The sequence below is a fragment of the Anser cygnoides genome, chromosome 6 (assembly GCF_040182565.1).
Source record: "Anser cygnoides isolate HZ-2024a breed goose chromosome 6, Taihu_goose_T2T_genome, whole genome shotgun sequence".
Taxonomy (NCBI): Eukaryota; Metazoa; Chordata; class Aves; order Anseriformes; family Anatidae; genus Anser; species Anser cygnoides.
In genome coordinates this window covers 3,342,782-3,367,827 of record NC_089878.1, presented here as the reverse complement: position 1 = coordinate 3,367,827, position 25,046 = coordinate 3,342,782, and the positions used below count along the sequence as shown (strand labels likewise).

The window sequence follows — 25,046 nt, the reverse complement described above, 5'->3', positions numbered from 1 at the left end:
GATGCCACCAGCAAAATGGCTTGGGAAAACAGAATAACATTAGATATGATTCTTGCGGAGAGAGGTGGTGTGTGCATGATGCTGGGCAACCGTTGTTGTACTTTTATCCCTAACAATACTGCCCCGGATGGCACAGTAACTAGAGCATTGCAAGGGCTTACCACCCTTGCCAATGAATTGGCAGAAAACTCAGGAGCAGACACTTCCATCACAGGATGGTTGGAATCTTGGTTTGGTAAATGGAAAGGGATGGTAGTGTCCATATTTACATCCTTGATTGTAGTAGCAGGAGTTTTGACAGCCATTGGTTGTCGCATTATCCCCTGTGTAAGGGGACTTGTCCAGCGGTTAATTGAAACTGCACTTTTGAAACAAATGACCATGGATCCACCACCCTACTCAGATAAGATGATGATATTAGAGGAAATGGAAAGCAAAGAAAGTAAAGAAGAGGAAGACATCTACCAGATTACATCTTAGAGAAAAATTTTGCAAAAATCAACAAATTATAAAAAGAGAAAAGGGGGGAATTGTGGGAATAGAAATGTTGTTTTTGCAGTGTTACATTGTATAGAAGGAAGGAATGTGGTATTGAGATATGCTTACAGTGATAAGAAAGCTCAGCAGGTGTCCTCCTAAAATGCAGACAACCAGACTCCTTAGAGCAATCAGGTGAAAATCACTATGTTAAGTCAAGCCAGATAAGGGGAGAAAACATTACCATCTCAAAAACAGGCCGGCAACTGAAGGCCAGGCATTGTCTGTGAAGCATCAGGTAGATTGTGAACCTGGATTACCCACTCCAGTGGGGAAACAGGGGAGGGTCCTGTCATCAAAAAGTATATAAACTGTGTTTTTGGAACTAGTAGGTGCGCTCTCCTGCTTGTGGGGCGCCCGCCATTGCAATCGCGAATAAATTACTACTTCACTGAGATCCTCGCCTGAGCCTAAGTTATTGGCTATGGAGTGTTTCTCACAAAGTGCAGATTCTGAAGTGGAGCAATGACAGCTTTACATCAGCTGAGAATCTCTTTTTTACACACACATTAGTGATCAAATGTAGTGCAGACCCATCTTCAGTGTCATCCTTTTTGCTCAGAAAAGCTGCAACTCTTCCTCCAAAACAAAACAGTAATGCCAAAAGATCTTAAAATCAAACCAATTATATCCATCAACAGAATGCAAAATTTTCATAGAATCATAGAATGGTTTGGGTTGGAAGGGACTTCAAAGATAATCTAATTCCAACCCCCCGTACCTCCCCCCGCCATGGACACCTTCCAGTAGACGAGGTACTGTCAGTATTAATGGATATCCACCAGCTGCAGTGGCACAAATCATAAAACGTGTAGCCACAGTTTAGATGTTCCAACACTGCTGCTCTTTGCTGCCATCTACAGATAGACTTCAAATTAAAAATAAAAATAAAATCTACTTTTAATTTCCAATAAAATCTCAACATACTCTACAAGCCAGTTCACCCCGGGTGTGTTTTACCTCAGCATATTTGAAGTTTCAGACAAAGATGAGCCCAAGTGAGAGGTCGTTGAAAGGTATTTGGATGCTGCCCCCCTGGTGCCCAATCCTCGGTGTTCTGCAGCCGGTACAACATCTGCCGCTGGTAGTCGGGTGCTCTTCTGCCCTGTTCAATGCACGGGCTTCAAGCCCCTCGGAAGCCAGATGATCTGCCAAAAGTGAAAATAAAGTTTTACATCTCTAGTATGGATATCTTAAATACTTTTAGTTGAGTCCTCAGAATGTCTAATGCTTAATGTTCACAGCATTGTTTTAGTGTTTCAGACAGCACGTTTCCAGTTGCACTGCTGTATGTTCTAACCACGAGGCTACGAAGCCAGGTCGGCTTCCTGCATTAAAACGGAACTCAGCAGACTGCAGTGGTACATTTTTAAGATTAACGCCTCAGATGCGTGGTGGAGACAGCATAACCGAGAAAGACTGCTGGTCAGTACCGAAGGATTGCACGCTCACCGAGCGCAGCACGCTGAAGGCTTACAGCCCCCCGGGAAGGTGTGCTCCGTGTTGGCACCCCGGCAGCAAGCCGACCCACTGCGCTTTCCCGCACAGGTGCGATTCCAGCACGGCCGCGGGGTGGCGGCGGCGGGGCGGGGCCGGGCCGGGCCGGGCGCGGTGTGAGGGGCCGCCGGAGAGCGGGAACCCGGGAACTACAACTCCCGGCGGGCCCCGCGCCCGGTGCGTCTCAACAATGTACGTATCAACTAAAGTAAAGGAGACTTAATTCTTCCGTCTTCATGACTAAAGTACCTCTTAAGTGACAATTTTAAGTGGGGCATACAAATTCTCTTTACTTCTGTATCCAATACTCCTGCTGATCAAGGCTTTGTTAATTGAAAGAACTTTTGACTCATCTTTGCAAATGATACCTTGGGTGTCGTAACATTTTGGCTAGATTTCCCTCCCTACCCTGGTCATGCTGAATTGTCTTGTTTTTTTTTTTTCAGTAAGCTAGGCAGCAGAATAAGAGGCTAGCTATTATGGGAAGGTTGATTCAAATTCCACCAAAAATGCTTCAACTTTTAGATCTGTGTTTTAACCAGGGACCTGTCATTATCTGTCAGCGCACAAAAGCTTGTAAAGTCACGTATGGGCTATTTGTACACTCAGGACAAATTAGTTTCATACACACTAGACAAGCAATCTCAGAGCTGGTATATGTAGGAGATTAAAAATAAGCACGTAGTCACACCAAAGTTAAGTACAATACAGTTAACTTATGGAATAAATTTTTCAAAAGCAATTTTGCTGAAATACTGAAGTTAAAGAAAAGTATCAAAGAACAATGCATTTTTTAGAAATCTTATCTGTTTGTGGCATATTCAATAATAAAACATTAAATCAAAATGTCAGCTTTTTAAATTACCACACAGATAACAAAACATGTCCTGATATTCTTTTAAATCTTTAGATTCCAAGAACTGTATCATTCCCAGCTTGACAAAGAAGCAAAAGTAAGTTGTAAACAAGCACTACTGAGGAAAATAGCTAAATAGAAATGAGAATGGGAAGAACTTGAGGCCTTCCCAATGTACCATGCTTTAGAGGCATAATTTTTCTGTGGACAAATGCAGCTGAGGCTACTAACGGCTGAATGTCTGATTTTATTATTTATCAGTTAAGGGTTGCTCTACATGTTTATTGAAAGATTAACTCTCTTATTCTGTTGAAATAGCAAAACAATAATATGAGTGCTTTCCCTGGACAACTGACCACAAAACACAGTTGTGACAGCACAAGTATTGCGTAGAAAAGAGAGAAATATTACTATTGGTACTACAGAAAAATCAGGACCTTGGTCAGCTGAGTACTAAATGGGGGAAGAGATATGCTTACTGCCTCTGTATGGACCATGTCTGCTGCCAGTTGTCTCTGAAAGAGTAAGTTTCAGTGAAGATAAAGTAAAAGGTGAGCTCAGATGTGAAGTCTTGCAGGTCTGGGAATGGATTCCTTGTGTTGGGAATTATACCACTTCTAGTAGGAAGACCTTTTTTAAGTTCAGAAGCATCAAGATTAATTATAGCAGAGGCAAAAAAATTGAGCTCAGAAGGATATGAAGTCACCCACAACTTTAAAAGCAAAGTTAGAGCAGGTACTATTCTGATTATTATTTTAAGATATATGTTGGCAAGAGACTTGCACTACAGGAGCCATGTCAGGTCCTTAAAAGTGAGCATAGTCACGTGGCAGTAACTTAAAGGAAATAGGGATGAGACAAAAACTTGATATGCTTGAAGTGCCTGGCTAAATGACATTTTTTATTTTTTAATGGATGTTCTGTTTTAATTGCCCTTTAGAATGCACAGCTGTCTTCTAGCAAACAACACAAAGAGAACTGGCAACTTCAGTCTAAAATGACTGCCCTTAGAGAAACTGCAGAAAAAGTACAGGTAATCACAATAGCTCCTCTTCAACTGTTTTTAGAATGTAAATAAAGTATAACAAAACAAGTGATTACAATGGGGAATGACCACACATTTACCAGGAAGCCTCAAATACAGGTCAAGAGACAACACTTAATACCCTCTGGTAACACGAGCTAATGAACAACTTGTAGTGAAGGAAATTCAGTCAGTAGATAACTGTTCATGATTTCCCAAGCTTAAGGCTGGAAAGTCTAATACTTAATTGACTTGGCTTTTTTTGAAAGTGTCCTCTTCAAGAGACAGGACATGAAGGACTGCTTCTCTGTCAAGTAGGACATTTATATTCCTTTGCACCTTTAGAATCTGCATGATTATGTTTCTGTTTGTCTCTGTCAGAAAAGGAAGATCTTCAACAGCAGGTACAAAAAATTATTTTGAAGTTATTTTCTTGAAGGCTAATTTAGGACCCTCCTAATTAAAATTCTTATTTACATACCAGTTTTGCTTTCAGAAAGATGATTTGTTGCTATTGTACTGGCAAATGTGACACACTCTCCTATTTCCTATTAATTCTGTATTTTGACTTATAACGCCTCCTCTCTGGAGCATGAAGAGGGAATGAGGACAGGACAGCTCGGCAGATATTTTTGAACTTCAGAGTTGATTTGTGACCTTCTGATCAACAGTACTGAAGATGCGTAGTATTCACTTGAATCTAGACTTTAGATAACAATGATGTAATATTTCTTTTGACAGATAACGACAATAGGAAATGAAATAACACAGGAAAAGAACAAATTGGAAGTAGGAAAAAAAAGAACAAGAGGCTACTGGAACATTTGGCTGCATGGGCATATGAACAGGTAGGATGCGTAAGGGCTGGAAAATATCTACCTGAAGCAACAGGGAAAAGTTAAAATATTCAGGGAGAGACAGGACACTGAACACCCTTTTTTGTTGTTTTTTACTTTATTTTTTCCTACAGAATGGTAATTTCTGCTCTTTTTTCCTCAGTATATCCAGCAGCAGGTACAACAGGTCTTGGCAGAGGTGACTGACAGTAGGAATAAACTGTCCTGTGACAAAGGAGAACTTCAGGTACCTGCCAGTATCCTATTTGTCAGTTCACATGGGAAACTCCATTTATTTATTTATTTATTAATGTTCAGCTAATATATGACTGCTTAACCTGAGCTCTTCACTACTTAATTTGGAGGGAAGCTTTTATTTGTCTTTCTGTTTATGTGCTTGACACTACACAAACACTTTGTTTTGAGAATTGTGTAGAAAAAACATCTTTGATCTGGCTCATACCACTTACTGCCTTTGGGTGATAGATCAAGGCACGATGATGTTGAAGTAGCATCTCTAGGATTTGTGATGTTACTTAATGTACAAAAACAGTTGAATGGCTAAGAACCACCAGGAGGCATTAAAAAAAATACAAGTAGAAAATTGGTTGAAAGATTAGAAACATGGAAAATTTTATGAAATACAGGAATTAACAAGGAGGGAGGCAAACTATGGTGATAAGCAAAAATAAGCAGTGTACATAAGCTTTCTTAAATATTATTTAGCTGGACAGTAAATGAGGTGCTGGAGGTAAAGCTTTTACTTCAGTGTGACCTATGAATTTGGGGCAGTGGTGCAGAAATTCCTGAGGTTCTTTTAAAAACAGCACAGAATGTGTAGTGGTTATTAGAGAAAGCTACATTTATGCAATAGCCCTAGGTCTCATGGTAGTGACAGAAGAAAGTGATCCAAAACATACTTAAATTAGAACAAGGTGATTAATTCTAATCTCGAAGTAATTCTATGGAAAGATAAGTTAAAAGCGTTTCACTTGCTGCTCCTGCTACTATGGGACTTAAAAATAAAACATTTGCTCTGGGCAAAGAAGAATTGCTATATCACTCTGCTTCTGTGTTGCAGTCAAGCTAATGCTTTTCCCTTTCTTCGCTAAAAAGAAGCTGAGCTATTTTGTCCCACTTCTTTTCTTAAAACTGGAGTGCAGAAGCTGGAGGAAGAACTGTAGTGTCTCCTAAGGTGCACATTTAAATAATAGCGAGCTTTGCAAGTGCACTGTGGCCACAGAGACCAAATACACTAAGGTAAAACAACTTTGAGAACTTCTTACTCCTCAGAATTAGGGTCAGACTAACTAATACTAACATAGCCATTAGAAATCAGATTCAACACACCTTTTCCTGAAGAATAGAGAAAACATTTAATCTTAACTTTAGCATTCTAGTCTCCAGGTGAAAACAGAACTTTTTCATTAAAGTATGAGAACTGTGGAAGCTCAGCTAAACTTCATGCAAATTTTTCAATTTTCATGCAAGCTTATTACATGTTTGCAGGCTAGAAAACACACAGGTTACAAGACTATAACAATAAGTCTTCCCGATTTATCATTAGTTCCAGTTAGAGAACAAATAGTGGCAAATAATGCTTGTCTAGCGATGTTGCTGTAAGGCAGGTAGTTACTCTGCTTCAGTCTGTTCACTAAGTCGTAAGGGACAGAAGCACAGAGAAGAGTTGTGTTATCTTGGACAGTGAAATCAAGCTTGTACATACAAGATGGTAAAACGGAGTCTGCTGTCAAGAGCTTGCTTGATAAATGAGAAGCAATAGGAGTCTGTAAAGAACAGTTACTGTTATAAGTTCATTCTTCCTTGTGAACAGACATCTTGAGACAGTTATTTGAATTTATGGGTTAGAATAGTGATCAAAACATCATTTGTTGTTGGGAAAAAAATACATATGTTGTTGGAAAAACAAGGAAGGTGAAAGTGACAAACTGTTGATCATAGCCATGTTTAGGACGTTTGCCTGGAAAACAGGAGGTCCTATTTTTGCTGTTTCCAGAAAGCAAAATGAATCAATTATTTCTCTTCTACTTCAATTCTCGCAGAGTCAGCAGAAAATGCAGATGTTAGAAACGGAATTGGAACATCACAAAGCCAAACTGGTTGCCATGGAAAGGCAGCACAGCAGCCAGGTAGAGAACACGTTTTTCAATAGTAACAACCAACATTGCATTTTTGGGGTCGAGACAGTTATCTTTTCTTTTTTGGTGAGGACAGCATGGCGTGACACATTCACATGAACAGAGGCAAAAAAAAAAATCCATCAGCCTTTGGCTGTGGAACAGGAAAATCATTATCCAAGTGCTGAAGGTGGGAAGCAACTTCTTGAAAAGAAAAATTCCTTAGCACAGGTGAAGGTATTATAGTTTACAGCTGCATACAGAAAATGGACAGAGATTCCTGAAGTATACATAAAGCCTTTTATTTTTTCTTATTTGAAAGAAGAGGGAGCAGGAGGAACAGAAGTCCAGGCAGTTGCTTTCTCCCCCCCTCTCCTCCCTAATACTTAGCTTAAAAATAATTACCTCACAACCCAAACACAAACCAAAGAACATTTTTTTCCACAGGAGTCATGGTTATATGACAAGTTCTGATTTTCTGACTAAGCTAGTTAGTGATTGGCTTCATAAGTATTCCCATCTAGGTGCCTGACACGCGTAATGAGACAGCTGGTAAACAGATTTACTTCCTGTAACCTGATACTGACTGGGAATGGAAGAAAATATTCCTGTGTAAACTTTTTAGTTTGGGTAAATATAAATCTGATCTGTTGTTACTGCACTGTTGGAACCACTTTCTAAGGCACTAGAAGTTGCTAGAATGGACAAAAAGACACTTGCTCTTCGTTTGGAAGAAGTTCAGCAGGCCAATAACGTCCTGCAGAGTAAGCTGATCCACACTCAGTATGACCTGAAAAGTAAAGAAGCTGAGCATCAACAGCTGATGGCCTGCAGGTAAGACCAGATCCAAGATACTATACCTGAGGAAAAACATTACTTTTTACTAACAGAGCTTTTTATGGTTCTTCTTATCTATCAGCATTGACTACGCTGAGCCAGCAGTATGATAGTCTCATACAGAGCTACAGAAATGGGCACTTCCACTCATTCCTGTAATGACTCTTGAACCTGTTCTGCTGTACTGCTTACTCAGGGTCGCTATGGTATTTCTAAAAGCACCTTTTCCATGAAGATAGCACATATCACTTCTACTTTAAAGCGGCCTGTAGTAGGTAGAGCAAGGAGAGCATAGGATAGCTGTTAAAATCCTCTAATCCAAACTAAACACCAGTAAGTACAACCTCAAAGCAAGTAAGTGTTGGTGCAGTCTGAATATACTTGTTATCATTGTCTAAACAGGCTTTTTTCCATCTAATTTCCTGGAATCATCAAAGTTTTTTAAAAAAAAAAAAAAAAGCCTTGTATAGCTATTTTAAACCTCCTTGGAAATAAATGGAATATGAAATATTTAAAGCCACTCCAATCTCTAAACAAGTGTTGCAAAGCATATATCTAAAAAACATTTAATGGAATTCTCTATCCTATTCACATATTTAAAAAGTAAAGCATTACTAAATATACATGTGAATAACTGAATTCACCTCTTCTCTTTAAAGGGAGCAGTTAATGTAAAAACTTAAGGCTGAGGAAAAGATGCACATAGAAAACGTAGAGACTTTGAAGAAGCAGTTCCATGCTGAACAAGAGGTTTCTAGGAAGGCTGCCCATCGAGAGTCTACTGAGGTGAAAAGGGATATAGTTAAAAGATTTCAGTGAGTGGCTTCCATAGAAAAAGGCCTTACAATGTCCAATTTTCATCAGAACAAAAGCAGCTCATAACAAATATCTCCTTTTCCATTCATCATAGAGTTATCCATCACCTGTTCACAACAAATTTTGTTATGTGGTAGACAGACATTTTGGTGGCCACACACAGCAGTGTCCGTACTGTCTAACTTCTTCTGTGTCCCACTGAATATCCTGCAACACTATGTACCTTATTGTACATGATGTCAACATTTATATAAATCATTCCAGTGGCTTCAAAAGGATAGTCTGATGTCATATAGAAATCACCAAGGATATGCTATAGGATGGATGCTGCTTCGTTTTTTGTGGACTGGCTCATAATACTCAGCATGACCTTAGTATTAACTCAGATCCCAGCATGCATTTTTTGTTCCTTTGTTATAATGGTATTTAAAAAAAAAAAAGTCAAACCACCGGGTGCTGTTGCTTTTTTCAGATATAACCAATCAATTGGATGCTCTGCTTGTTGTTGTAGAGAATTACCTAATTTTTACAGTTAATGTGTACTCACTTTTTCCTGTCCCCTAGCTAAAGAAGGCTCTTCAAGGCTCATCCTCTAAATTTGCTGAAGTTTCCTGTGCTAACAAGGAGCTGCGCCAGAAAGTGATAGAGCTGGAGAAGACTTTGTCCAGTTACAGGGAAAAGCTAAAAAGCCGAAGAGCTCAAGTCAAACATTGCCTGGTCACTAAAGCTAACGCAGGGAGAATAAAGGTATGTACACATTTTTCAATGGACACAGGTAGTCTAGTTGAGAACTCCTTTTTCTCCTACTGAATAGGACTGCTGTTGTCCCTTTTTAGTGGGGTGAGACAGAAAATAAGACTAACTCTGCCCCAAAATTCTGACCAGATCAATAGCATAAAATTGCTATTATGCATAGAAATTGCATAACCTTTCCAGTCATATCCTTCCCTGCTCCCTGTATCCAGTATGATGCCACAGAGCCCTATCGTGTCCCCCCACCAGTTTTTTTTATAGTAGCATTTACATACTTTGTTTTGTAGATAGTCTATTTAATGATCGACCGGACCAAAGATTGCTTTGTCTCGTGATTAGTCCCTTCCCATTCTTAGTAGGGAGTAAAACTTACGGTTTGACTAGTACCTAATCCCAAGTGAGAATCTAAGCTCCTCGGCAACTTTGTCACCTGCTTGTTCCCATCTCCACAAGGGGGCATGAGTCATCTTGACTTCATTAATACTTCCAATGTAACATCCTGAGAAATTCCTGACGTTTTGTTTCTCTTCCAACAACTTCCAGGAGATTGCAACTGAACTGAGAGAAATGGAAGCAATAAAGGAGGAATATCAGAAGAATTATTAAGAACAGGTGAGCTTTCTTGACCAGTTCCCTGAAGAGACTGATCTGACAAAATTATAGGAATGTAATTCTTGTGTTGTTGTCTTCAGTCACAGCACATCCAACAATTTGTGTCAGAGTCAAAGCGTTTGCGTAGTGAGATGCAAATATTGTTGGAAAACCAACATAAAGTGCAAGTGCAGAACAGGCAGCTGGAGACCCAGCTAGAAGTGGAGAGAAGGCGAGTGCATCAGTTGGAAAATAAGCGTCAGGTAAAGTGGTAGCAGCATGAATATATGGAAAGAAAGCTGTGGAAATATTTTTATGTAAAGTCCCTGGGGATGTAGAAGAAGTGGTAGAAAGATTTTGAATCCCAGTTCAGAGATGTTCCTGTAAATCTCGGTGTATTTGCTCCAGTCTAGAAAGACTGGGTAACAACATTAAAGTCAGCTATGTAGCGAATTTGAGAGATTCTTTTTAAGAATAAATCTCTTAAGTTATTTACAGTAAAAATAGGAGAATCCTTCTATTATATTGCAAATTTTTATTCGTACCATGAAAAAATTCCTAGAAAAATTTTACTTTTTCTACCTAGATACTAGAAAAAACAACCCAACATCTGAAGAAATGTAAAGAGGAAATAGAAAACCAACTGAAACAAGCCAGTATGGTGTCAGAACAGGTGAGACTAGTTACCATTAGAATTATAATTCACTGGAAGTAACAAGTTGGTGTTTCAGTATTTGCACCAAGTAAAACTTCAAATCTCAAATATAGGTCTCTGGTGAAGAAGGAGGTACATTCTTGACCTTGTCAACTCCAAAGTAACTAAGTGGTGTTTATCTTATATTTGTTGTTTACTTTTAAGATCACAGTTTCATCTCTTACATGAAGAATTTAGTTTAGCAGAGCTTGTAAGAAGAGCTTCCCTCAGCTTTTTTTTTTTTTTTTTTTTTTTTTAAATTGAGCTCAGGGTATATCTGTCTTAATCAAATAAAGAAAAGTGGTGTGGCCAAGTAAACTGTCCCCTAAGATGCTCTTGCATCACTTTGTATGTGACATCATTCCAAACCACATTCACCACCATCCCCTGAGAAGTCATTTGCCCATGCATCACCTTATCCTTGTACTACTTCACAGCAGCAGCCAAATTACTGTAACTTGTGTTAATAACTATAGTAGTTTGAGGTGGAAAATCCAGGGTTTTAGATGCTTTATAGGGTACTAACCAGCATAAATTAAAATTAAAAAGGAATGGAGGTGCCCCACCTTGAGGTCTTATCAATTCAAGTACTCTTCTGTGACTAGAAAGAGAACTTGATAGCAGGATAATGTTTCGATAGCACTTGTTAGTTTTCTGGCAAAGTTAGTCTTCCCAGATATTTCTTAGGAGTTTGTGGTACTCAGCCTCCCCCTCTCTCCCCAGTGTCCCTGTATTTCACACTGTGTTGAAGAGAACTGTATTGACTTCATTACTCTCCTAAAAGCGGGGCAGCTTTGTAGCAAGGATGTCTCTATTACACCCACTTCACCTCAATGAAAGAAAGCATTATGGTCAGCTCCTACCCCTAGATACAGGAGAGAGATTTGAATAAACATTTGTATGCCATGCTGCCCTTTCTCACACAGCTCAAGAACTGGAACACAGCCTGCATTAACTGTTCTCTCTGCAGTTCTAATTACCACTGCCTTCCCTAGATGACAAATAACCTGAAAGAAACTCAGCACTGGTTCAAATCAGAGTTTGACAGCCTGCAGCTAGATCGTCTGAAAAACCACCGGCCGGTGAACTTCAAAGACAGCAGCTCCAAGGAGATGGTAAAAAATGCAAGCACGTTCTTTTCAGAGAGCAAAGAAAATAGGCTCAGGGAAGTATTTGATAGCTCATATCAGTCAGAATTTCAGTTGCCTAAACTTTTTATTAGCCCTTACACATGGATGGAAGACAGACCTTCTTCCTATTCTAATTTAGTTTGTTTCCTCCTCTTTTGCCAGAGGAGGCATTAAATATGCAAAAATATTACATATGCAATTACATAATTACATAAGCTTCAAGGTACTACTTCCATACTTTGAGAAGTTATATTGCACATGCTTCATGTTTTGTTGCTGCTCATAAACTAAATACTTGTCTGAAAGTTAACAGCTAGCATATTTTTTTTTCAGCATTCACCTCTTTCAGTGGTTCTCCTTCCCCTCCTCCAAACCTTTGCAGAAACCCTTTTGAAAGCTGTGCTTACCTTGGTTGTGTAGATTCATCAGCCTTCTCCATAACTGGTAGTTCTTAGATAATTTTACTAGCTTTGTAGAGGTTTACATATTAATCTTTAACCTCTTCATTAGTAATCATAAAGACTCCCCCAAATAATCATCAGCATCATAAAACATTGCATTTTTTTTCCCCAGGAGAAAAAGCAACCAGAGCTTCCCCCTTGCACCTCCCCAGAGAGCAGGATGAGGACCCAACACCTCCAGCTCAGCACCAGGAAGGCCTACGTGAGCTGGGCAGGAAATGAGCTCATTTGACTGGGTGATTCCCAGCCCAGGGAGAGCATCACCTGCCACCAGGAGACTCCTTGCCAGCACCCAGGTACTAGAAGAATCAGGAACCTTACTTATCCAAGATAGTTTTGTATCACTGAGAAGGTATTGCAAATAAAACATACTCCTAGGACACACATATACAGGTGACCAAGGAATTATTGTTTAAATTGTAAATTCTTGTTTGTTACCTCATACCTTTCACCTACATTACAGAGATTGTTCTGTGTGTGTGTGTGTGTGTCTGCATGTTTGCATGAGAGACAAGCTACCATGATTGTCCTTTTGACTCAGGTGCTTTGCATCACGAGGCTGACCATAACAAAATCACTATTTATAGCAAAGCAATTATTCTTTATGTATCATTACTGTAAACTGTATGCTGCTGATCTGCTACATCTTTGCTTTCATCACTTTTATCAGCTTTAGAATAAGGCCTGGCAGGTGCTAGCAAAACATCTCGCACTGGCTTGCAGAGGGATCAGGTGAATTGCTGAAAACAGTGTCATGCAGCTGCGGCTAGGTGATGACGTGGCCAGGACAGGGAAGAACTGGCAGGACTGGCTTCTTCTAATGACAGATGATGTCTGGGTCATGAGAGAACATAAGCCTTGGGCTATTTTAGGTGCATATAAGGAATTCATTAGGTGTGTGATGTTATGCCTTCATAAGAACTCGTGGAATTTGTTTAACCTATCTTAATATGGAATAACAAACTTGGAAAAGAGTGCCTGAAGAAGATAGATGACCTACATCGTAGTAAGTTGAAGATGATTATAACATGTTCGGCTTTTGTGCTTGTTTGACCAAGGATCAGTTCAGCTCTGCCCTGGCTTACTCTTCTGTGTGGACCTGCCAATACAATGTAGCTTCAGTACAGGTGTTGTTGCACTCTGATCTGCTCCAACAGAACTGATTGCCAGCTTTTCTGCAATCAGTGGTATTACTTATCTCTAGGGAACCTATACATGTTATTTGCAATACTTGTTTAGTGCAGAGGGAAGACCTGAATATAGCTGGAGCCTGGGAGTAGCCCAAGGACACGGCAGGATTAGACCATCCTGCTTCTACAAAGATTTGGTCCTAAACTTTGACTTTACATGATAGTAGTCTGAACTAAGTCTGAGAGACCTGACCTCAGAGACCTCCTTGAAGCAAACAGATGTTCCAAGGAACAAGGGGTGGCTGAGCACACTGTTAAAACCAGTGTACATCTTTCATTCACCTGATCTTCATTAAATTGTGCTGCTAAAAAGAAGGCCTATCCAGCATGGGTTTAGCTTCATCCTAGTCAAATAGTTCCTTCAGAGATCAACTGGCATGTTTGCTGCACCTGCTCCTTAGATCTGTTTAGATGGTTTAGCAAAATCTGTGCGTCTCCACCTCCACAGTGCTCTCGGGCAAACAGCAATCAAAACTGTAATTTAGTTTTGCCTGGTGTTAACTCAAACTGTAATCACAGTTCAAAAAGTCTTCTGGAAGAGCACTTACAATTTAACATCCTTGTGTTTTAATGAATGAATCATATTTGAATGCATTTTTATTGACTGCTTAAGAAGGTTGCCTAATGAGGGACAAATGATTGTGACTTTGATGATTGTGACTTTGTCCTGTGCAAGAGGATGAAGCACGCTGCAAGTGGCATGATGGCAGGACAACAGAGCCAATCACTCCCAGGTTTCCTCTGCAGGAGTTTTTACCAAGGTCCCATATACCTCAAGGGCTGGTTCTTCCTGCCTTCCTTGTTCCAGAATCCCCTGCGTCCTTTAGAGCAATGCATATAGTTACTTTGTATATTGAAATGCCAAGTCTGATTATATGCCTGTGGATGTTAAACATGGTATTTATATTTGTGTAGTAATGTTTTATTCAAGATTCAACACATCCTCTTGCTTCTTGTAAATTTGTTCAGCATTTATGGTGGAAAGCATTAAGATACAGTGTAATTGTAATGTATTAGTGTGTCACAGTCCCTATTACTTTTAGCATTAGCTTAAGGCTAGGTTATGTCTGCTTTAGCAAGTAATGCAGCTCTGTGCATTGCATGAAGAATGAAATAGCTGGTCCAGATGTCTAGGACCAGTTTTGGGTTGAGTTTTACTTCAGATTTAGCACCATATTACAGAACTACAGGAGCAACAATTAAGAGACAACTCCGGGGTGTTCATTCCTGACCTTACAGTAAGAAGAAACCTTGGAGTTATCTTTGTGCTAAGCCAACCATAACCATGAAACAAATGAAGTAATCATACTGATTAAAACCAGGACTTTTTCTTGGAACAATATAAATTAGAAGCCTGTATCCCTTTGAAAGGCACAAAACAAGATATTTCTTTCCAAAAGCTATGGGGAAAACTACTGTATAAAACCCATTCAAACACCGAAAGTACATGATACATGAGATCTTTTAATTCTTTTCTTTAAACACAATAATTGCTAAACAGTTGTATAGTGATCTAGATAAACATATGTATTTTCTGTACACATCTCATGTTCTGCATTTTGCTTTTTCCTTAGGCAAGACAATTAACATGGGCTGTGCCTGTTTAAACTTATTTTCCTTGGGGAGTTCACATTTATATGGTGTCTGTTTTGTCTCTCTCTTTGTGTGAAGTCCAGTCTTCTCTAATGTCTGTCACTGCTGCACTACAGCAATGTAACATATTTCTTAAATGGTGTAAAATCTAATTGTGTGAAATCTAATTAAAGACTGCCTTATAACCATTAATGCAAGTTGGACATAGCTAAAGAATATTTAAGTCCTATCTTCATTTACAGTTTTTCTCCACAAACATTCCAGAAAGCTCTAGATAACTTACTTGTGATTTCCTCAAGACAAGCAGCATCTCTTCCTTCCAGATACTCAGAATTGTTTAGCGCAGCCGCTCTGAACACTTGCTCTGAACATTGCTAGCAATGTGAATTTTCCAGTCCATATTGACTGGGTTTATTTAAATGGAACTTTCTGTTATTTAGTGCTTAAAGACAATTTAGAAAACAGTTTAAAAAAGCATCCTGAATGTATTTTTCTTTCTTTTTTTTTTTTTCCACAAATGTTAAAAAAACATACCTCCTAGATTTACAGAACTAATTCAGAGTTCTAGCAGCAGTTACGGTCAAAAATAAAGTAATTTGTAGTAATACCCTAACACTGGTCAATTTCTAGGGCAATTCTTAAAAAATAAATTACAACAAAAACAACCTGTCAAGTCTATTTTATAAAATACACAAACAATAGGATTCTGAGTATTTTATACAGTTTTGCAAACAGAGTAATGCAAAGGGAACCTGTATGCTGGACCTCTCTGGCTTCTGTTTTCTAAGCATTAGTTCAATGCTGAGGACTGTACTTGCTGGGACATGAGAAGCCTTTTTCATGTGAAGGGACAGGAGTCATTCACTGCAAGAAGAAAAAAAATCCAAGGGGTTATAAGATGTGCAAAGCCCAATAAACAATAGGGAAAGCTTCAGTAGAGAATTTTTGCCCCAAGATGATGCAGCAACACTATGCTTGTACATACGTCACAAGTTAGCTCTAGTTCATGCAGCAAACAATTTGCTATCATGCCATAAAAACTGATGAGGTATCACAAAGAATAAGAAATGAAACAGAGGTGATGGAGTCACTCTCCTCCTGCCCTTTATGGTACTCCATACTGACATATAATTTAAATAACTATTTCAGTTATTTCTGCAAATTTAGCATGAGACTTGTATTAGGGCAGTGTTGCCTAGTACTATCTCCTATATACTATTTCCAATAAACATGCTGTGCTTTTCTGAATCAGTGGGACTTTCTTGGTGTTTGTCTCTTGCTTTTGTATCCTCAGTAGGGCCCAGCACTTACCTACTGAAGTGGATATGCACTACGTTATTATTTAATGTTTGAGCTGAGACAAAACTGTCTTGACCTTACTGCTATTCTAGATAACTCCACAACAGTCATTTCTTAAGCATTGATTGCAATTGTGCAAAATGATTACAATACACAAATACACATAAAAGTGGGCTGAAAGCAAACAGCAGTAGTTAGCTGTGATACTATAAGTAACAAGTGCTCAGAAGGCAACAGCATGGCTTGTTTTCTATTCAGCATACTTTTTCAGCCTTATTTTGCTGTAGTACAGGAACCTTCCTGCGTATACATATAGCTATATTATCTTTATTATTCTCCTGCTGGGCTGGAAGCAGCCTGCTTCAACTACTGTATGCTACTGGTGCTACTGTTCAACTTTCAGAACTACTTAAAAATCCAGAACATTTGTAATATATTTTCAACAACAAGCGGTATATTATATTAATTTTTGCTATAAGCTATTCAGTAGCATACTTTTTTTTTTTTACTGAGAATGAGTAAACAAACATCATTAACTTCAGAATTTTTATTAACAAGTTCAGAAGAAGGACAACCGTCACATGGATTTTAATGAAACAGAAACCAACCTCCTTGAAATAGAACGGCTGCTAGGAATATGAACTCCTAGAAAACACTGAACATTTAAAAGAGCTTGAAATACTGAATTCTCTAAGGATTTGTATGAGCCCATTTCCTTCTTTTGCATTAGAGTACAACCTCACTTGTAACTAGCTGTAATATTGCACATTGTTTTTCCTAAAGATAACACTGAGCTTCAGTTCTCTCTGTTTGATTCTGTACATGAGACTGAATATCAGGTTATAGAGTAGTTCATCAGAGAAGACACACTCGAGTATGTCAGCATCATACCTGGAACAGACTGTTCCCATCTATACATGATACAGTTCAAAAGTCAGCAGTAGAAAAAGTCTCAAACTTATATACAGCACAAGCCACGTCTTTGCCCACCTACAGCAAAAGCTGTATATAAAACCAGTTTCCCCAGCACTGCATAATGCAAGAATTAATACAAAGACTATCATTTCTACCTGCCACAAACTTCATCATACAACTGCGTAAGTATACAACATCTTCTGAGCCATTCTGATATTTCCACTGCTCTGATAAATAAGTGACAAGTTAAAGGCAGTATCTCTTCTCAAGTCTGTCTGATCAGTTTCTATTCCCTGTAAAAATAATAATAATAATATAATACAATATAATTAATAATTAAGTTACCTATATGCAAAGATAAGTATAAAATTGAAACTTGAGTAGCAGAGTGTAATCAAATCACATATTCATAGTTTGCATAGGCTTTCAGTTGTACAAACAATACTATTTCTTGTGCCCTCCCTCTTTGAGTTTCTGCCTGTTAATCACCAAAGTTATGTAAAAGTTATGTAATTACAAAGTTATGTAATTACATACTCAAAACATTAGCTGTAAATTTGATAGACAACTCATAAACCAGAAAAGTTCTACTGAATTTGTCTTTGTATGTAAAGTATTTCTGTAATCAGAATACAAATACTGCCTATATCTTTTACATGGTTGAAATATTGCTGCTTTGAACACCTGGTATTCACTAACACTAATGTTTCTTACTTTACCAACCCTTCCCCTTTTCTAAATAAACGTGTAATTCTTCTACCCACTTGTGTCAAAGCTAGGCATAAATTTTCTCTCACACCAAACTTGTAAATGTATTAGGATGATCTAATTCAGATCAGTTGCAGAGCAAACCCATGGCATTCTTAATCTTCTGCTGGTTCATATCACTCCAGCATGCTGGTTTATAAAACAGAAAACTTCCAGTTATAAAAAACTATATGCAATATATATTAAGTTCAGCTATTTATTCAGATCAAGTTTGGCAACCTTTTTTGCTGCTACTTCAAGCCTATTAGGAAATCCCTCAGAATACTTAAGTCTTTGAAATTCACACATGCATAAGTGTGTATCAGGTTACAATTAGACCTGGGTTTCCAGTGACAGGGAATTACAATACAAAGTGTTCTCAACTACAGAGATCTTACGTACTTAATTTAACTATGGCTGAGAAATTAACATTGACCTGTCTCTACCCGCTATATATAGAACTTAAAAGATACAGTACCTCCAAGGTGAGAGGAGGAAGTTCAAGTACTTTTTGGTAATAGTGGATTGCCAGGTGCAGTAATCCCAGCTGGTGAAGACTACGGCCAAGGTTGTAGAAAGATTCTTGACATGGTCCACGTAGGTCCAAATACCGGAAAAGGAAGGAAAACCCCTGTACACATACCATGCACATTGTGAATGTTCCCATTAAGAAGACAGACACAAAATATACTAGAGAAAAGACATTTAAATGTGTGTATTTGAACATTTAAATGTGTGTATTTGAACTTCTGATCCATGCTTTCCCACATTCCCCCAGAAATCACATTTGATTGTTGAGACTGTGTAAAATGTACTGTCAGTCTCAGTACCATTGATGGCAACAGGTGTATATATATATATATATATGCATATATATATATATTACAAATTGAGCACACAGTTATTTAGTATAGTGATCTATGGCACTAACTTGCTAAACAGGTATGTAATATATACACACATGCACAAACATAAAAGACCAGTTAATGTTCAGAAGAGCTAACTGTCTTAAAAAACATGCAGCTAAAAGAGACAGGCTGGAGCAAGATCTTAAAAAAATATATACATTAAAAGGTCACCCTCCTCCATCAGTTATTTTTTTTGTTGTTCTTTGTGATTGTTTTATTTTTTAAACACAATAAACCTTCATTCCCTGTCCTCTCTTTGCCTTGGATAACAGAAAGAAATGGTTAAACTCTACTTTTTGCTGAACTCTGTGAAGTTCTGGAATGTAAGTGGTCTTGAGCTCTATGAATTTACTTCAATGCCAATTACCAGGGCAATTACCAGCAGGTCATTTTATAAAGTGGCTAAGAATAAACATCACTGAATAAAGGCATGAAAAAAATCATATATCCTAAGCAGAAGGCCTGTTCATGTCACTTGAAGCCAGCAGATGTTTTACTGCTACATCCCCAGCAGAATTTGAAAGGGTGCTCATACCCAGCAATGCCAGAGCTATGCCTTAACAAAACAAAGTGCTCTGTCAGTGTTAAACTTTCTTGCTTTTAGTTCAGAATTAAAATATATAATGATGTATTTAAACTATGTGACCAGCAGAATCCAAGGTATAATCTCTTTGCCAACCCTAGCCTGAATACCTGCTCCTCCTGTGGATCAGCCACACAGGCAAGACCCCACAGGGACTTCATGCCTACTGGGGTGCTGATGGTCCAGAAGACACAAAAGAGGGCGATGCATAAAGTGACAGACTGGTGGAACTAACTGGTCTTGCTAATATGCTGACATGCTGTAATGCCAGAGAAGTCATTTGTTTCTCATCTGACGGATGTCACTGCCTACCAGCTTGGAGTATTGTTCATTGCTCAAGGTTTGTATGATGCTACAAAGACAAACAGCTGCCTCCCATATGGAACAAAAGGGAGAAATAAAGGCAGATACAGTATTATTTTATATTAAAATGCAGTGTTTTACTTTGCACTGAATGAGTCCTGAGGGAAACTTAGGGAGGATAGGTAAAAAAGGATTAGGAGGATCAGGCAAAAAAATGGAGCACACAACTTTTTCATCCTCTCCTGTGCAGCAATTTACATTTCATTTTGCTATCACTTTGGAATGTGATGATTCCATTGCAAATAGAGGTCTTTCTTTCCACGGACCATGTTGGTAATGAAAGAAGATAGCTCCTTCAACGTGAGGAATTAGTTCAGACGACAGCAGCTAGCGATTGTAATTTAGGTCACCAGCACGTCATTGTGGCTGAATTATTAACTACAACAGGAGCAAGAGAGAATGCAAAAAAACAGTGTCATAAAAGTAAGTAGTGAGAAGAGAGAAAAGCAGGGAACTGTATCACCGGAGGGTAACATAAATAGGACGTTTTTCAGTTACATTATAAAAGGAGAACGTAGCAGCCCAGATAAGAAAGGCAAGTTATTTACAGAGAGAAGTGTCTAAATATATTAAAATTAGGCCAAAATCTGCAAGCCTAAAATGCCTTAAGTTGGATATTAACATAACTGGTCTTGTTTTAGAGTTGCAAAGGACCTACAGCTTTTGTCAAAATCCAATTACAAGCTACAGTGTTGCAGCAATTTTACAAGTCATGAGAGCTCAAGATCCTCATCATATGCTGCTGACTCTGCGCTCAGTAGCCACAGTATTTGAAAGGAATTCAAGTTAATGAAAAATACTGGTGGAGAGCACAGGAAATTGCTTTCAAGATTCTGTTTCTGTTCTGATCAGCCTGTGTTTTGTAACAATCTGACAGATGAAAGAAAAACCAAGAATAAGAAAGCTGAAAAACTGAGGGTAGCCTAGACTGGAGCTTGTGAGATCTTTATGTTACGAGCTATACTGAAGCACCCAAAAGGGGAAAGAGAAAAAGACAACAGGAAAAAGAAAACAAACAACACCTTCTAAGTCTGGAAAGTTTTTTTAAACTATGCAGTTTATGAGAAGTATGAGAAGATGAGATTCAGATGGGTGTAACTTTAGCTCAAAAGCATACTCACCTGTATTTATGTTTCACTACTTCCCTCTTTTGAAATGAGTTACTAGTTATGAGAAGTTATTTGAACACAGTATGTTGTTGCCATTATTGTCTGTAAGATACAAAGCTGGGAAACACTATAGGTAAAATTACTAACTTACCTGTACTAGAAGAGCATGCCTTTTCAACACATATTTCTGAGAAGCCATGTGGATGAAAGTTAATCCAATACAAAGACTGTACAACGGTTCATCGGGCTTTGCACGAAAGGCTTGCACATACTGTCCTAAAAGCAAATAGCTAAATCAGGATGTTTGTTGCAAAAAACATTCCTTGAGAATTTACGGATGAATAAGCAAATCTTCAAATTAGAAGTGCAAACTAAGAAAAGAAACAGTTTAATATACCTACTTAAAAATACACAGAAAACAAATCCAGGAATTTATATACCGGATGTGTGGAGAATTACTGCTGTGTACAACAGTTGGGTTTTGAAAGTTCGGTTTTGTTATTTTGATTAAACTGTCACTGTTCATACCAGCTAGTCCTAGCTGTACCCTGGCTAGAATAATTATGCCCAAGTACATCAAATATTAGCACCTTATCGACTAAAAAAAAAAAATCAGTATTATTTAAAAGCATGCAAAGATAAATGAAGTAGTGAAAGATTACTGTCCCTCACACAGTGTGGCCCTTGGTTCATGACTAAGGCTTTCACGTATTACAGTGAAAACAAATAATAATTACTACTGGACAGCTATGGAACATGCATATGTAGATTTTATTTTAACAAAACTAATCATTAATTCATGAAGGAAACTGCATATTAACTACTTCTCACTTCTTCACAGTATGACTTCTTTTTGAGACAAAACAGTCGCATGCTCCATCTCCAACACATCTCAAGTGTGACATTTGGAGGGCTCATCTTAAAACAGTAGGTTTACTTCCAAGGCCTGCTTAATATGTCCAACCAACTTTATTTGCTGTAAGTTGGTCTGATCCTGTCTTTCTTGTTATTACCATCAGCTTTCAGTTATCTTTGCAAGTGGATTGTTATTGCCACGTGTGCTAGACTTACCAGCTTAAGTTTTATTAGCAAAACTAGCGATGCTTTGATTTGTGTACAAAATAATCAAACCATCAGGTTAATGCTATGAAGCCATGCATAATTTTCTGATGTATGAAGAAAGTCTGTAAAAGAAACACTGAACTGTATTTGTTAAAATTAGAACAGTGATGACATTACCAAGAGCATGCTTGAAACTGCCAGAGACAAATGCATTATGCCCATTTAGGACGCACAATGCATGATTATCAGGATTTTTCAGCATTAAGCGGAGACAAAAGCGATGGTGACGGACGTCCTGAGATTGCATAGTAACTTGATTGAAGATGTTCCACAGCTGAGGTTTATTGACATTTTCCATTACCATTATCCTATAGAATGAAACCCATACAAGAAATTAGTAAATGTTTTAAAGTAAATACTATATCTGCAATAAAAACAGCCTAAGGGAATCAACAGCAGATCAATGACCTTGATTTGACCAACAAGAAAGTTGATGATGAAAGACAGAATGAAGGGTTTTGGTCAAATCAAACTGCCTACTGCATTATTTTGGAATCAAAGGCTATCAGAAAGCTCCTTTTGTTTCAATAGGCTTATCAGTTTTAGTGAAGGATGGAAAGCATTAGCCTGCCTCCTTCAGAAACCCAGCAGTATGACTACACCCTCACTGGAAAGAATTAGAGACCAGACTGTTCGGCTTTGTCAATTCCCCACCTGATATAGTTGTACGCTTTTCTGAAATTCTTGTCCAGAATTGCAGCAGAGAGCCCAAAGTATTCCAGCTCCTTGCGCTTTTGTCTATCATCATAAAATGAATAATATTCCAAAGAAGAATCTACTAGGAGCTCTGCCTCCTTGTACCGGGAGAGATCACACAAGGAATATATAGCCTTCAGGAGGAGGTTCCACCAGTCATCCTTTGTCAGAACACCCGTGAGAACAGCAAAAATTGCTAAAAATATTAAAGTCAGTAAGTCCAGAAAATTAAAATGAGATACTCTTTTTTTAAACAAACAAACAAACAAACATGCATATATCAAACTGATCTTTTAGGCAAAATAAAGGTATTTACTTTTCTTCCCCCATTTAAGTGCAGTTCATAAAAAAAAAAAAAGGAAAAAAAAACAATCAAAACTTGGGAACAAATGGCAAAAAATACATGCAGTTAAAGCTGTAAACATACCACAGGAATGCATTAAAGTTGCCCCTCTTCATCTACCAAACAGTGCTTAAGAATGCGTAGTCTGACTCAACCAAGTCTGGCCAGTTCAAAAATCACACCAACTTTAAAACACATATTTCTAATATTTTCTAGAGTTACAAGTATTATAGTTGGGCTGAAGGGAATGTTGGACCATACAATCTCTAGAGGTCCTTCTCAACCTAAATTATTCAGTAATTTTATTATTTTTCTCTGAATGGGAATTGTTCCCTGAAGTTACATTGTCTTCATTTGTGCTGCTTTCCTTGCCCTACAAATAAAACAATGTTAACATGAACTGCATGGATTTAACATGCAAAATAGTAACTTTTATTTCATTTTTCAGAACAAAGGGGTTCATCTTCTTGATTTATTTTTAATAAAATGTTACCTTTCGCATCACAATTTGCTGCCTCCTGGTCGTCATTGTCAGAAATTTTATCCCTTGATACCTTAATAAGATAGAGGTGTCTCTCTCCAGATTTGGAACTAGATATCAAACACACCTGAGCTCTGCTCATTGCTACCTAGAAACAAATTTAAGGGCAGCATTTCAGATTACATTAATACATCCTACGTCAAAATCAGTTTCATTGCTGATTCATCTTGTTCACACTGTGTGCCAAAACAATCTGCAGCTTAGAAGTGCCACAACACAGTAAGCTCATGAGAGTGAACGTCAGCTATTCAGATAGTGCAATAAAATAGTAATGACTCTAATGAGATGGATAAAATCAAGGCCTAAATATTCCCCTCCCTCACTTCCAAGTTAAAGAAAATAAATAAATAAATAACACAAAACTACCACCACCACTGCTGTATTTGCTAGCTAAATAAATTCTTCTTTGCTCACTAAATAACAAGAAAAGACAGATTAAGTAATTCAAAAGGAAGTTATTGAAATACAAACTAGTATCCGCATAAAAGTAAATCTAAAGAAAGCATTATGTTGACTGCTAAATAGGTAAAAAGCAGCTTTAGCATTTGGTATGTTCTACATATATTCAGAAACAGCTATTATGAACTATGCTCACAAATGATACTGTTCTGCACACTACAGGTAGCAAACGACAGTATTATGGGTCCCTAGAATTAACAGGCTCCCTGCAAGACTTTTATCTAACAAAAATATGAAAACATTTGCATATCAATACCACTAGTTTTCTTCCTGGGTTTGTTTGTCCCTTGTCTTAACCCAACTCATAGCTGACGAGTTTGTTAAAGCAAAACTGCAAAAACTGGCTTACCTTCAACAGCATCGCCAGCATCGTAAGTAAAGTGTCTATGTAACCGTACATTTTGCCTTGGGAATACAACAATGTTGAACGATGGAGGAGTAGCTTTAATTCCTAGATGTTATTGAACATTATTATTCAACCACCCACAGACAGAGTTCATAAAACAATTTTGACTCAAAAAAGAACTAATAGGATTGTAAAAGCTTCTAGAGAACTGTAATCCTAGCCACCACACATAAAAACTCTTTAAACTGCCCTGCAGTGATTACTGTTTCAAATTCTTAAATTTCAGAGAGACTAAGCATCTCTCTTACTCATGGTGATAATGTTGCTGGAGAACAGATATAGACCTTTGCTAAGACAGCACTTACAATCAGTAGAGGCCAAACCATCTATCTAGTCTGTATGTAGCATCTGCTAATCAACTTCATAGAAAGTCATTGGTGTCAAGACTGGTTCTCGGTGGCCAAAAGGTTGTATACAACATAAATTAATCAGGTGGGGCATTTTAGTGACAAAATGGTCAAGGAGAAAAAGCTATGAGGACTCATCCCTGATATCCTATAATGAATCATTCACTGTGCTGCAAAAGCTCACCATCCTATAGGTAAGTGTCAATCCCTGGCCCTATCTAGTTGATATCTTTGACCACTACCATAGTTTAGCAA

At 38.1% G+C, this 25,046-nt stretch overlaps 3 protein-coding genes across 9 annotated transcripts in view; 1 reads left to right on the top strand and 2 right to left on the bottom strand.

Moving 5' to 3' along the window:
• HECW2 (HECT, C2 and WW domain containing E3 ubiquitin protein ligase 2) overlaps positions 1-1,637 on the bottom strand; it is a 195,735-nt gene extending 194,098 nt beyond the window's left edge. The window contains exon 1 of the mRNA XM_013187450.3: positions 1,498-1,637. The gene's annotated coding sequence lies outside the window, so the exon portion shown is untranslated. The remainder of the gene's footprint in view (positions 1-1,497) is intronic.
• A 341-nt stretch (positions 1,638-1,978) lies between these two features.
• Positions 1,979-12,421, top strand: CCDC150 (coiled-coil domain containing 150). 6 transcript variants are annotated; one of them, XR_010832568.1, is made up of 13 exons: positions 1,979-2,085; positions 3,831-3,923; positions 4,656-4,762; positions 4,914-4,997; positions 6,814-6,900; positions 7,571-7,722; positions 8,385-8,511; positions 9,106-9,288; positions 9,838-9,906; positions 9,987-10,148; positions 10,472-10,558; positions 11,550-11,694; positions 12,283-12,421. XR_010832568.1 is itself a non-coding variant. In XM_066999964.1 (13 exons), the coding sequence occupies exons 10-13, from the start codon at positions 10,038-10,040 to the stop codon at positions 12,400-12,402; spliced, it is 438 nt and encodes a 145-aa protein (XP_066856065.1). In that variant the 5' UTR covers positions 1,979-2,085; positions 3,831-3,923; positions 4,656-4,762; positions 4,914-4,997; positions 6,814-6,900; positions 7,571-7,722; positions 8,385-8,511; positions 9,106-9,288; positions 9,838-9,906; positions 9,987-10,037; the 3' UTR covers positions 12,403-12,421. The 6 variants fall into 6 exon arrangements, 5 of the variants coding, with proteins under 5 accessions (XP_066856065.1, XP_066856064.1, XP_066856066.1 ...); XM_066999964.1 differs by having other exon boundaries at positions 11,575-11,694; XM_066999963.1 differs by lacking the exon at positions 8,385-8,511 and having other exon boundaries at positions 11,575-11,694.
• Positions 12,422-15,616: 3,195 nt separating this feature from the next.
• GTF3C3 (general transcription factor IIIC subunit 3) overlaps positions 15,617-25,046 on the bottom strand; it is a 21,890-nt gene continuing 12,460 nt past the window's right edge. For both annotated transcript variants that reach the window (XM_066999934.1, XM_066999933.1), the window contains exons 13-20: positions 24,388-24,489; positions 23,532-23,667; positions 22,654-22,891; positions 22,117-22,307; positions 21,029-21,153; positions 18,393-18,545; positions 17,323-17,460; positions 15,617-15,817 (exon numbers count right to left, since the gene is read on the bottom strand). In XM_066999934.1, the coding sequence (XP_066856035.1) occupies positions 17,338-17,460; positions 18,393-18,545; positions 21,029-21,153; positions 22,117-22,307; positions 22,654-22,891; positions 23,532-23,667; positions 24,388-24,489 (1,068 nt within the window). In that variant the 3' untranslated portion in view covers positions 15,617-15,817; positions 17,323-17,337. The remainder of the gene's footprint in view (positions 15,818-17,322; positions 17,461-18,392; positions 18,546-21,028; positions 21,154-22,116; positions 22,308-22,653; positions 22,892-23,531; positions 23,668-24,387; positions 24,490-25,046) is intronic.